This window comes from Salvelinus namaycush, chromosome 39 (assembly GCF_016432855.1).
Source record: "Salvelinus namaycush isolate Seneca chromosome 39, SaNama_1.0, whole genome shotgun sequence".
NCBI lineage: Eukaryota > Metazoa > Chordata > Actinopteri > Salmoniformes > Salmonidae > Salvelinus > Salvelinus namaycush.
The window spans coordinates 6335091-6348355 of record NC_052345.1 but is presented as its reverse complement, the minus strand read 5'-3'; the positions used below and the strand labels follow the sequence as shown (position 1 = coordinate 6348355).

The 13265-nt window shown below is 50.6% G+C and overlaps 1 protein-coding gene across 1 annotated transcript in view; it reads left to right on the top strand.

Annotated features, from left to right (window-relative positions):
* plppr2b (phospholipid phosphatase related 2b) overlaps positions 1-12599 on the top strand; it is a 51488-nt gene extending 38889 nt beyond the window's left edge. Inside the window, exons 6-10 of the mRNA XM_038978481.1 lie at positions 9095-9215; positions 9486-9736; positions 10874-11050; positions 11531-11658; positions 12141-12599. Coding sequence (XP_038834409.1) covers positions 9095-9215; positions 9486-9736; positions 10874-11050; positions 11531-11658; positions 12141-12249 — 786 coding nt within the window. The 3' untranslated portion in view covers positions 12250-12599. The remainder of the gene's footprint in view (positions 1-9094; positions 9216-9485; positions 9737-10873; positions 11051-11530; positions 11659-12140) is intronic.
* The last annotated feature ends 666 nt before the right edge of the window (positions 12600-13265 follow it).

Here is a 13265-nt window from a genome sequence, read left to right as displayed (position 1 = left end):
TGTAGGGTACACGATCATGCAGTATGCATGGTGCGGTAGTAGCGTGGGATGTAGGATACACGATCATGCAGTATGCATGGTGCGGTAGGAGCGTGGGATGTAGGATACACGATCATGCGGTATGCATGGTGCGGTAGGAGCGTGGGATGTAGGGTACACGATCATGCAGTATGCATGGTGCGGTAGGAGCGTGGGATGTAGGGTACACGATCATGCAGTATGCATGGTGCGGTAGGAGCGTGGGATGTAGGGTACACGATCATGCAGTATGCATGGTGCGGTAGGAGCGTGGGATGTAGGGTACACGATCATGCAGTATGCATGGTGCGGTAGGAGCGTGGGATGTAGGGTACACGATCATGCAGTATGCATGGTGCGGTAGGAGCGTGGGATGTAGGGTACACGATCATGCAGTATGCATGGTGCGGTAGGAGCGTGGGATGTAGGGTACACGATCATGCAGTATGCATGGTGCGGTAGGAGCGTGGGATGTAGGGTACATGATCATGCAGTATGCATGGTGCGGTAGGAGCGTGGGATGTAGGGTACACGATCATGCAGTATGCATGGTGCGGTAGGAGCGTGGGATGTAGGGTACACGATCATGCAGTATGCATGGTGCGGTAGGAGCGTGGGATGTAGGGTACACGATCATGCAGTATGCATGGTGCGGTAGGAGCGTGGGATGTAGGGTACACGATCATGCAGTATGCATGGTGCGGTAGGAGCGTGGGATGTAGGGTACACGATCATGCAGTATGCATGGTGCGGTAGGAGCGTGGGATGTAGGGTACACGATCATGCAGTATGCATGGTGCGGTAGGAGCGTGGGATGTAGGGTACACGATCATGCAGTATGCATGGTGCGGTAGGAGCGTGGGATGTAGGATACACGATCATGCGGTATGCATGGTGCGGTAGGAGCGTGGGATGTAGGGTACACGATCATGCAGTATGCATGGTGCGGTAGGAGCGTGGGAGGTAGGGTACACGATCATGCAGTATGCATGGTGCGGTAGGAGCGTGGGATGTAGGGTACATGATCATGCAGTATGCATGGTGCGGTAGGAGCGTGGGATGTAGGGTACACGATCATGCAGTATGCATGGTGCGGTAGGAGCGTGGGATGTAGGGTACACGATCATGCAGTATGCATGGTGCGGTAGGAGCGTGGGATGTAGGGTACACGATCATGCAGTATGCATGGTGCGGTAGGAGCGTGGGATGTAGGGTACACGATCATGCAGTATGCATGGTGCGGTAGGAGCGTGGGAGGTAGGGTACATGATCATGCAGTATGCATGGTGCGGTAGGAGCGTGGGATGTAGGGTACACGATCATGCAGTATGCATGGTGCGGTAGGAGCGTGGGATGTAGGGTACATGATCATGCAGTATGCATGGTGCGGTAGGAGCGTGGGATGTAGGGTACACAATCATGCAGTATGCATGGTGCGGTAGGAGCGTGGGATGTAGGGTACACGATCATGCAGTATGCATGGTGCGGTAGGAGCGTGGGAGGTAGGGTACACGATCATGCAGTATGCATGGTGCGGTAGGAGCGTGGGATGTAGGGTACACGATCATGCAGTATGCATGGTGCGGTAGGAGCGTGGGATGTAGGGTACACGATCATGCAGTATGCATGGTGCGGTAGGAGCGTGGGATGTAGGGTACACAATCATGCAGTATGCATGGTGCGGTAGGAGCGTGGGATGTAGGGTACACGATCATGCAGTATGCATGGTGCGGTAGGAGCGTGGGATGTAGGGTACACAATCATGCAGTATGCATGGTGCGGTAGGAGCGTGGGATGTAGGGTACACGATCATGCAGTATGCATGGTGCGGTAGGAGCGTGGGATGTAGGGTACACGATCATGCAGTATGCATGGTGCGGTAGGAGCGTGGGATGCTGAAACGCTACGTAGCTAAATCTCACCGCATACTGAACACTATTAGAAAAGAAGCTGTAATCTAGACCCTAAAAGGGTTCTTCGGCTGTCCCCATAGGAGGACCCTTCGAATAACCTTTTTTGGTTCCAGGTAGAACCCCTTTTGGTTCCAGGTCGAACTATTTTGGGTTCTCTGTGTAAAGGGTTCTACATGGAAGAGTATGTGTTTAGATCCGTATGTAATAAGATTTAATTGAACTACAGCATTCATCCAGGCTTTTGAAAAATGTATCTAAAGAGTTTGGGAATCCCTGAAAAGAGTGTTCTCTGATGCTAGATACTGTTCCTTCCATTTGAAAAACATCCTTCTTGCTCTTGCACAGCTTTCACATTACTTCAGATAGTCTGACATCACAAGGGAAGGATCAAGGATCCTACAAAGCCCTACACATCTCCTCCTCCTCTCCTCTTGTCTCCTCTGCTATTCACGACAGCCTTCAAGTGTGACTCTCACACTGACAGATGATTAGAAGACCCAGATCTCTGCCACAACATGGCCCTCCTCGGGCTATGGAGCGGTAAACATAGACACACACACACGCATGCACACACACACACACACACATGTACGTACAATCTTGGAAAAAAGGGTTCCAAAAGTGTTTCTGCGGCTGTCCCAACAGGAGAACCCTTTTGGGTTCCATGTAGAACCCTCTGTGGAAAGGTGTTCTACCTGGAACCCCAAAATATAATCCTATGGGGATAGACGAAGAACCCTTTTTTCTAGGAGTGTATGCTAACGTCTGCGCCCTCGCTGGGGACCTCAGGCCTCTGTAGAGTGAAGGGGAATGAGAGGAGACAGTATTAGCGTTAGCCTGTGATGTGGTTGAGTCATCTTCAGAGCTCAGCACCCGTAGGGACAGAGACCATGCATATGAATGGCATCGTTTGCATCTCACATGGCACCCTATTATCCTATATAGTGCACTACTTTTGACCAGAACCCCATGGACCCTGATCAAAAGTAGTGCACTATGCATGGAATAGGGTGCCATTTGGGACACAGTCCTGTTTAAGACTACTTTTATTCGTTACTATACATGGGTACTATTGGGAAGGCATAACCCTGCTGAACCATGGCTGTTGTAAATGCCAGTGGGGCAAAACTGGATGTACTGTGACAACGTTTTCCTGACGTTTTTCTGACATTCTGGTCAGGTTGTTTACTGGTCATAAAAGGATGTTTTTTGCACCCTTTTTTTGTTGCAACCAGTAAAGAAAATTCTATGTGGTTGTAATCTGGTTAGCTAATGACGTCTTCTCAGCCAGAAAAACAGTTTACAACCATGTCACGTGGTAAATCTTGTCCGCTGTGTTAAGCAGCAGTATCAATGTATAAAGAACTATCCATAGCACTAGATAACTCTATACAGTAGTTATGTCTTTCACATAACTGCATCATCTACATCTTTGTCTACGAGAGATAAATATGCCAGTACCCACCTCTCCCCACTATACCAGTACCCACCTCCTCTTCACACTAAACCAGTACCCACCTCCTCTCCACACTAAACCAGTACCCACCTCCTCTCTACACTAAACTAGTACCCACCTCTCCCCACTATACCAGTACCCACCTCCTCTTCACACTAAACCAGTACCCACCTCCTCTCCACACTAAACCAGTACCCACCTCCTCTCCACACTAAACCAGTACCCACCTCCTCTCTACACTAAACTAGTACCCACCTCTCCCCACTATACCAGTACCCACCTCCTCTTCACACTAAACCAGTACCCTCCTCCTCCCCACACTAAACCAGTACCCACCTCCTCTCTACACTAAACCAGTACCCACCTCCTCTCTACACTAAACTAGTACCCACCTCTCCCCACTATGCCAGTATCCACCTCCTCTCCACGCTAAACCAGTACCCTCCTCCTCTCCACACTATACCAGTACCCACCTCCTCTCCCCACTATGCCAGTACCCACCTCCTCTCCACGCTAAACCAGTACCCTCCTCCTCTCCACACTATACCAGTACCCACCTCCTCTCTACACTAAACTAGTACCCACCTCTCCCCACTATACCAGTACCCACCTCCTCTTCACACTAAACCAGTACCCACCTCCTCTCCACACTAAACCAGTACCCACCTCCTCTCCACACTAAACCAGTACCCACCTCCTCTCTACACTAAACTAGTACCCACCTCTCCCCACTATACCAGTACCCACCTCCTCTTCACACTAAACCAGTACCCTCCTCCTCCCCACACTAAACCAGTACCCACCTCCTCTCTACACTAAACCAGTACCCACCTCCTCTCTACACTAAACTAGTACCCACCTCTCCCCACTATGCCAGTATCCACCTCCTCTCCACGCTAAACCAGTACCCTCCTCCTCTCCACACTATACCAGTACCCATCTCCTCTCCACACTAAACCAGTACCCACCTCCTCTCTACACTAAACTAGTACCCACCTCCTCTCCCCACTATGCCAGTACCCACCTCCTCTCCACGCTAAACCAGTACCCTCCTCCTCTCCACACTATACCAGTACCCATCTCCTCTCCACACTAAACCAGTACCCACCTCTACCCACTATGCCAGTACCCACCTCTACCCACTATGCCAGTACCCACCTCTACCCACTATGCCAGTACCCACCTCTACCCACTATGCCAGTACCCACCTCTACCCACTATGCCAGTACCCACCTCTACCCAATATACCAGTACCCACCTCTCCCCACTATGCCAGTACCCACCTCTACCCAATATACCAGTACCCACCTCTCCCCACTATGCCAGTACCCACCTCTACCCACTATACCAGTACCCACCACTACCCAATATACCAGTACCCACCTCTCCCCACTATGCCAGTACCCACCTCTCCCCACTATGCCAGTACCCACCTCTCTCCACTATGCCAGTACCCACCTCTCCCCACTATGCCAGTACCCACCTCTCTCCACTATACCAGTACCCATCTCCTCTCCACGCTAAACCAGTACCCACCTCTCCCCACTATGCCAGTACCCACCTCTCTCCACTATACCAGTACCCATCTCCTCTCCACGCTAAACCAGTACCCACCTCCTCTCCACACTATACCAGTACCCACCTCTCCCCACTATGCCAGTACCCACCTCTCTCCACTATACCAGTACCAATCTCCTCTCCACGCTAAACCAGTACCCACCTCTCCCCACTATGCCAGTACCCACCTCTCTCCACTATACCAGTACCCATCTCCTCTCTCCACTATACCAGTACCCACCTCTCCCCACTATACCAGTACCCACCTCTCCCCACTATGCCAGTACCCACCTCTCCCCACTCTGCCAGTACCCACCTCTCCCCACTATGCCAGTACCCACCTCTCCCCACTATACCAGTACCCACCTCTCCCCACTATACCAGTACCCATCTCTCCTCACTATGCCAGTACCCACCTCTCCCCACTATACCAGTACCCACCTCTCCCCACTATGCCAGTACCCACCTCTCCCCACTATACCAGTACCCACCTCTCCCCACTATGCCAGTACCCACCTCTCCCCAATATACCAGTACCCACCTCTCCCCACTATGCCAGTACCCATCTCCTCTCCACGCTAAACCAGTACCCACCTCTCCCCACTATGCCAGTACCCACCTCTCTCCACTATACCAGTACCCACCTCCTCTCTCCACTATACCAGTACCCACCTCTCCCCACTATGCCAGTACCCACCTCTCCCCACTATACCAGTACCCACCTCTCCCCAATATACCAGTACCCACCTCTCCCCACTATGCCAGTACCCACCTCTCCCCACTATGCCAGTACCCACCTCTCCCCACTATGCCAGTACCCACCTCTCCCCACTATGCCAGTACCCACCTCTCCCCACTATGCCAGTACCCACCTCTCCCCACTCTGCCAGTACCCACCTCTCCCCACTATGCCAGTACCCACCTCTCCCCACTATACCAGTACCCACCTCTCCCCACTATACCAGTACCCACCTCTCCCCACTATACCAGTACCCACCTCTCCCCACTATGCCAGTACCCACCTCTCCCCACTATACCAGTACCCACCTCTCCCCACTATGCCAGTACCCACCTCTCCCCACTATACCAGTACCCACCTCTACCCACTATGCCAGTACCCACCTCCTCTTCACACTAAACCAGTACCCTCCTCCTCCCCACACTAAACCAGTACCCACCTCTCCCCACTATACCAGTACCCACCTCTCCCCACTATACCAGTACCCACCTCCTCTCCACACTAAACCAGTACCCACCTCCTCTTCACACTAAACCAGTACCCACCTCCTCTCCACACTAAACCAGTACCCACCTCCTCTCCACACTAAACCAGTACCCACCTCCTCTCCACACTAAACCAGTACCCACCTCCTCTCCACACTAAACCAGTACCCACCTCCTCTCCACACTAAACCAGTACCCCTCTCCTCTCTACACTAAACCAGTACCCACCTCCTCTCCACACTAAACCAGTACCCACCTCCTCTCCACACTAAACCAGTACCCACCTCCTCTCCACACTAAACCAGTACCCACCTCCTCTCCACACTATACCAGTACCCACCTCCTCTCCACACTAAACTAGTACCCACCTCTCCCCACTATGCCAGTACCCACCTCCTCTCCACGCTAAACCAGTACCCTCCTCCTCTCCACACTATACCAGTACCCATCTCCTCTCCACGCTAAACCAGTACCCACCTCCTCTCCACACTAAACCAGTACCCACCTCTCCCCACTATGCCAGTACCCACCTCTACCCACTATGCCAGTACCCTCCTCCTCTCCACACTATACCAGTACCCACCTCCTCTCCACGCTAAACCAGTACCCACCTCCTCTCCACACTAAACCAGTACCCACCTCTCCCCACTATGCCAGTATCTACCTCTCCCCACTATACCAGTACCCACCTCCTCTCCATGCTAAACCAGTACCCTCCTCTCCCCACTATGCCAGTACCCACCTCTACCCACTATGCCAGTACCCTCCTCCTCTCCACACTATACCAGTACCCACCTCCTCTCCACACTAAACCAGTACCCACCTCCTCTCCACACTAAACCAGTACCCACCTCTCCCCACTATGCCAGTATCTACCTCTCCCCACTATACCAGTACCCACCTCCTCTCCACGCTAAACCAGTACCCTCCTCTCCACACTATACCAGTACCCACCTCCTCTTCACACTAAACCAGTACCCTCCTCCTCTCCACACTAAACCAGTACCCACCTCCTCTCCACACTAAACCAGTACCCACCTCCTCTCCACACTAAAACAGTACCCACCTCCTCTCCACACTATACCAGTACCCACCTCCTCTTCACACTAAACCAGTACCCTCCTCCTCTCCACACTAAACCAGTACCCACCTCCTCTCCACACTAAACCAGTACCCACCTCCTCTCTACACTAAACCAGTACCCACCTCCTCTCTACACTAAACCAGTACCCACCTCCTCTCTACACTGAACCAGTCCTCACCTCCTCTCCACACTAAACCAGTACCCACCTCCTCTCCACACTATACCAGTACCCACCTCCTCTCCACACTAAACCAGTACCCACCTCCTCTCCACACTAAACCAGTACCCACCTCCTCTCCACACTAAACCAGTACCCACCTCCTCTCCACACTAAACCAGTACCCACCTCCTCTCCACACTATACCAGTACCCACCTCCTCTCTACACTAAACCAGTACCCACCTCCTCTCCACACTAAACCAGTACCCACCTCCTCTCCACACTAAACCAGTACCCACCTCCTCTCCACACTAAACCAGTACCCACCTCCTCTCCACACTAAACCAGTACCCACCTCCTCTCCACACTATACCAGTACCCACCTCCTCTCTACACTAAACCAGTACCCACCTCCTCTCTACACTAAACCAGTACCCACCTCCTCTCTACACTATACCAGTACCCACCTCCTCTCCACACTATACCAGTACCCACCTCCTCTCTACACTGAACCAGTCCCCACCTCCTCTCCACACTAAACCAGTACCAACCTCCTCTCTACACTGAACCAGTCCCCACCTCCTCTCCACACTAAACCAGTACCCACCTCCTCTCTACACTAAACCAGTACCCACCTCCTCTCCACACTAAACCAGTACCCACCTCCTCTCCACACTAAACCAGTACCCACCTCCTCTCTACACTAAACCAGTACCCACCTCCTCTCTACACTGAACCAGTCCCCACCTCCTCTCCACACTAAACCAGTACCCACCTCCTCTCCACACTAAACCAGTACCCACCTCCTCTCTACACTAAACCAGTACCCACCTCCTCTCCACACTAAACCAGTACCCACCTCCTCTCCACACTAAACCAGTACCCACCTCCTCTCCACACTATACCAGTACCCTCCTCCTCTCTACACTATACCAGTACCCACCTCCTCTCTACACTAAACCAGTAACCACCTCCTCTCTACACTGAACCAGTCCCCACCTCCTCTCCACACTAAACCAGTACCCACCTCCTCTCCACACTAAACCAGTACCCACCTCCTCTCCACACTAAACCAGTACCCACCTCCTCTCCACACTAAACCAGTACCCACCTCCTCTCCACACTAAACCAGTACCCACCTCCTCTCCACACTAAACCAGTACCCACCTCCTCTCCACACTATACCAGTACCCACCTCCTCTCTACACTAAACCAGTACCCACCTCCTCTCCACACTAAACCAGTACCCACCTCCTCTCCACACTAAACCAGTACCCACCTCCTCTCCACACTAAACCAGTACCCACCTCCTCTCCACACTAAACCAGTACCCACCTCCTCTCCACACTAAACCAGGGTCCTGCCCTGCTGTTTCCACCACTGAACATTGATTATTCAACAACCATAAAAATGTAATGTACAGTCGGCGGGTTACTTCTCCAGAGGAAAGTAACAGAGTGGAATACTTCCAGTTGTTGTACTGTTAATACTGTATGACCACATAGGTTACTGTGGCTGGCTGAAACTAGCCATAAATAATGCCATATACATGAACTGAGTATACTGTGAACAAATACAGGAGACCGTTCTTATGTAGTGGGTTTGGATTTGCTCGTAGCCCTTTCGGTGTTTTACACTAACCTCTCTGCCTTTCTCTCTGTCCGTCTGTCCGTCGGTCCGTAGATTCTGATTGGAGAGGTGACAACGTTCTTTGTGAAAGCGGAGGGGGCTCAGGAGAAGACCATTGTGACGGCTGACTGCTGTTACTTCAACCCCCTCCTCCGCAGGATAGTACGCTTCCTGGGTGAGCCTCGGCTATAGGTCCCACTGTACATTAGACCATATTGAACCTGGTGTATATTGGTCCTAATATATTGTACAATATATTGGCATGCTGCCTCACTACTGTCATTCAGCATAGAATGAAGGGTTTTATCTCTCTCTGCCCTCTCGTCTGTCTCTCTATTTCTCCCTTCTCCTCTCCCTCTCTTCCCATCCCCCTCTCTCTCCTCCCCCATCCTCTCCCTTTACCCTCCACCTCCTCCACCCCCCTTCTCCTCCTCCACCCCCTCAGGTGTCTACTCCTTTGGCCTCTTCGCCACCACCATCTTTGCCAACGCGGGCCAGGTGGTGACAGGAAACCAGACCCCTCACTTCCTGTCTGCCTGCCGCCCCAACTACACAGTCTTGGGCTGCCAGTCCCCCATGCAGTACATCACAGAGCGCCGCGCCTGCACCGGGAACCCCTACCTGGTTGCGTCTGCACGCAAGTCCTTCCCGTCCAAGGACGCGGCCCTCAGCATCTACTCTGCTGTCTACACAGTGGTAGGAACTAGGGGGAAGTTAGAGGGGAAGGAATAAAGTGTGACACCGGGAAGAATAGAGATATGTTTTCTGATATCACTGTTTTGAAGTGTGAATGTATGTTTCCGTACATTTCTATGTGCTTATGTGGAGGTAGAGGGTATATCTAGAATTTATATCTCTGTGTGTGCTTCTGTGGAGGTGCTGTATATCTAGACTCTATAGCTCTGTCTGCTTCTGTGGAGGTACTGTATATCTAGACTTTATAGCTCTGGGTGTGCTTCTGTGGAGGTACTGTATATCTAGACTATAGCTCTGTGTGTGCTTCTGTGGAGGTACTGTATATCTAGACTTTATAGTGCTGTGTGTGCTTCTGTGGAGGTACTGTATATCTAGATTTTATAGCTTTGTGTGTGAAGGTATATCTAGACTTCATAGCTCTGTGTGTGCTTCTGTGGAGTTACTGTATATCTAGAATGTATTGCTCTGTGTGTGCTTCTGTGGAGGTACTGTATATCTAGACTATAGCTCTGTGTGTGCTTTTGTGGAGGTACTGTATATCTAGACTTTATAGTGCTGTGTGTGCTTCTGTGGAGGTACTGTATATCTAGATTTTATAGCTTTGTGTGTACGTCTGTGGAGGTATATCTAGACTTCATAGCTCTGTGTGTGCTTCTGTGGAGGTACTGTATATCTAGACTTTATAGTGCTGTGTATGCTTCTGTGGAGGTACTGTATATCGAGACTATAGCTCTGTGTGTGCTTCTGTGGAGGTACTGTATATCTAGACTTTATAGTGCTGTGTATGCTTCTGTGGAGGTACTGTATATCTAGACTATAGCTCTGTGTGTGCTTCTGTGGAGGTACTGTATATCTAGATTTTATAGCTTTGTGTGTACGTCTGTGGAGGTATATCTAGACTTCATAGCTCTGTGTGTGCTTCTGTGGAGGTACTGTATATCTAGAATGTATAGCTCTGTGTTCGCTTCTGTGGAGGTACTGTATATCTAGAATGTATAGCTCTGTGTTCGCTTCTGTGGATGTACTGTATATCTAGACTTTATATCTCTGCTTGCATCTTAACCTCCACCTCTGTGTGTGTGTGTGTCTGCAGAGTAGCTTTTAAATTAACTATTCCTTTCTGTGTGTGTGTTTCAGATGTACGTGACGCTGGTGTTCCGTACAAAGGGCACCCGGCTGACCAAGCCCACCCTGTGTCTGACCCTCCTGTCTCTGGCTGTGCTGGTGGGGGTGGTGAGGGTCACGGAGTACAGGAACCATTGGGGTGACGTCCTGGCTGGATACCTGACCGGAGGGGCCATCGCTGCCTTCCTGGTGAGGGGACTGGGGAGTAGGGGATGGGGAGGTGGTAGAAGTGGGGGTAGGGGTGGCGGGTAGGGGTGGCGGGTAGGGGTGGTGGGTAGGGGTGGGTAACGTCCTAGCTGGATACCTGACTGGAGGGGCCATCGCTGTCTTCCTAGTGAGGGGACTGGGGAGTAGAGGTGGGGATGAGGGCTAGATGGGGAGATGGGGGTAGGGGTAGTGGTGGGAGTAGAGGTGGGGATGGGGGTGCAAGTAGGAGGGTGGAAGTGGAGGATGGGGGCATTACCCATTCAGTTTCAAGTTAGAGCTGCAATGTTTCAATTTACATCACTTTAAATAACTTGTCTTCAGCAGCACATTTTTACACTCTTTCTCTCTCTCTCCTACTCTCTTTCCTTCTCTCCCTACCCCTTCTCTCTCCATCTATCGCTCTCATTCTCTCTCTCTGTCTCTCTTTCCATCCCTCTTTCAATCTCCACCTCTCTCTACCAGGTGACATGTGTGATCAACAACTTCCAGCAGACGGCGTCAGCCTTGCCCCCGCTGCCCCCCCAGCGCCCTCAGCCCCCCCACGGCATGCAGCTGTCCACCCTACCTCGCGTGGAGAGTCCACTTGAAAAGTTAAGTTGCCCTCAGGTAAGGGCTGGGGGGTCACAGGGGATAGTGTTCTCATAAAATGAGCCATCCTCACATCTCTTGTAAATATGAATTCAAATATGAATGTGAATTCAATGAATTCGTTCGTTCATATTCATTCTTACAAGAAGGGTATTTTTTTATGGGTCTCTTTAGTTTATTGGTTTGGTTGCTACATGTGTTCTCACGCCTGGTTAACCCTCATATCTCTTATGATTAACCTGGATAAATCAACTTTAAATAGATTATACTGTTCAATAATAATACCCTCCCCTTTTCCAGCGTTATGAAACCCGTTCTGTCTAAACCTTGTCCATCCCCTCCCAACACAGACATTTACCTCTTTAAATCTTCCAATCCCATTTGTATTATTTCCCTCTGTCACCCTGTACTTCTAATTCTTTAACACATTCATATCCTTCTTGCCTCCTAACCTTGTTCTCTCCTTCTCTCTCCTCTCCCCCAGGTTCCAAGACTACCGTACACTGAGATCACATGACCATCAGCCATACCTGTGCCCCGCCCCTCCCGATGTGCTCCTCCCCTCGCGGCGCTTCATCTCCAGCGAAGTTTAGACCTGCCCTCCATCTCCGAGCACCACGCCCCCTGCCCCGCCCACCCTGAGGGGCGGCCCCCTCTCCGACGCTCGTTCTCCACCCAGGTCTAGAACATGGAACCTAGAACCTAAATCACCCAGATCCAACCTCAAAACAACCTTACCTGGGAGGGACTACCTGGACTTGTCCAATAAGAAAGGCTTGTTTTCGTTTTCCGTTGCAAAACATTTTGCTACGGTGTGCAGTAATGAATAGGACCCTGAAGTAGGTAGAAGTTTACCCTAACCATTAATACATGGTCAAATATCTTGTCATCCTTGTATGGTTAGGGTTGGGGGTAAGGGTAATCTGATCCTAGATCTGTGGTTAGTCTCCATCACCATGGAGATGACCCAGGCCACGGCCATGGTAACCGGCTAAGTCCTCTGCGGGCTAGACGGATTGGATCGGATATGGCGTCCTTTCCCTCTGTCTGTCTCGACCTTGTTCATCAAAAGTTGTTTTTTGCCTCCTACTCGTTTGATTTTTTCCCAAGATGACCCAGTGGTGTACAAATACAAGCTCACCAAAGCCAAGACTACTAAGAGCTGTGGAAGCAATTACAGCACCTTTTCCTTCGCCACAGTTCTATTGTTTTGTCTCCACTTCTCCTTTTGGGTCTCCTCCTTTTCTTCTTCTACTACTCTACTTTAATGTACAGACAGAGAACACTAAACAGTGGTTGAACGACACAGAAAGAGGGGCACGGTGGATAAAAAAATAAAAAAACACAGTGGAAAGATGAGATCAATATACAGTACCAGTCAAAAGCTTGGACACACCTACTCATTCAAGGGGTTTTCTTTATTTTTAGTATTTTCTACATTGTAGAATAATAGTGAAGACATCAAAACTATGGAATAACACATGGAATCATGTAGTAACCAAAAAAGGTTTAAACAAATCAAAATATATTTTATATTTGAGATTCTTCAAAGTAGCCACCATTTACATTGATGACAGCTTTGCACACTCTTGGCATTCTCTCAACCAGC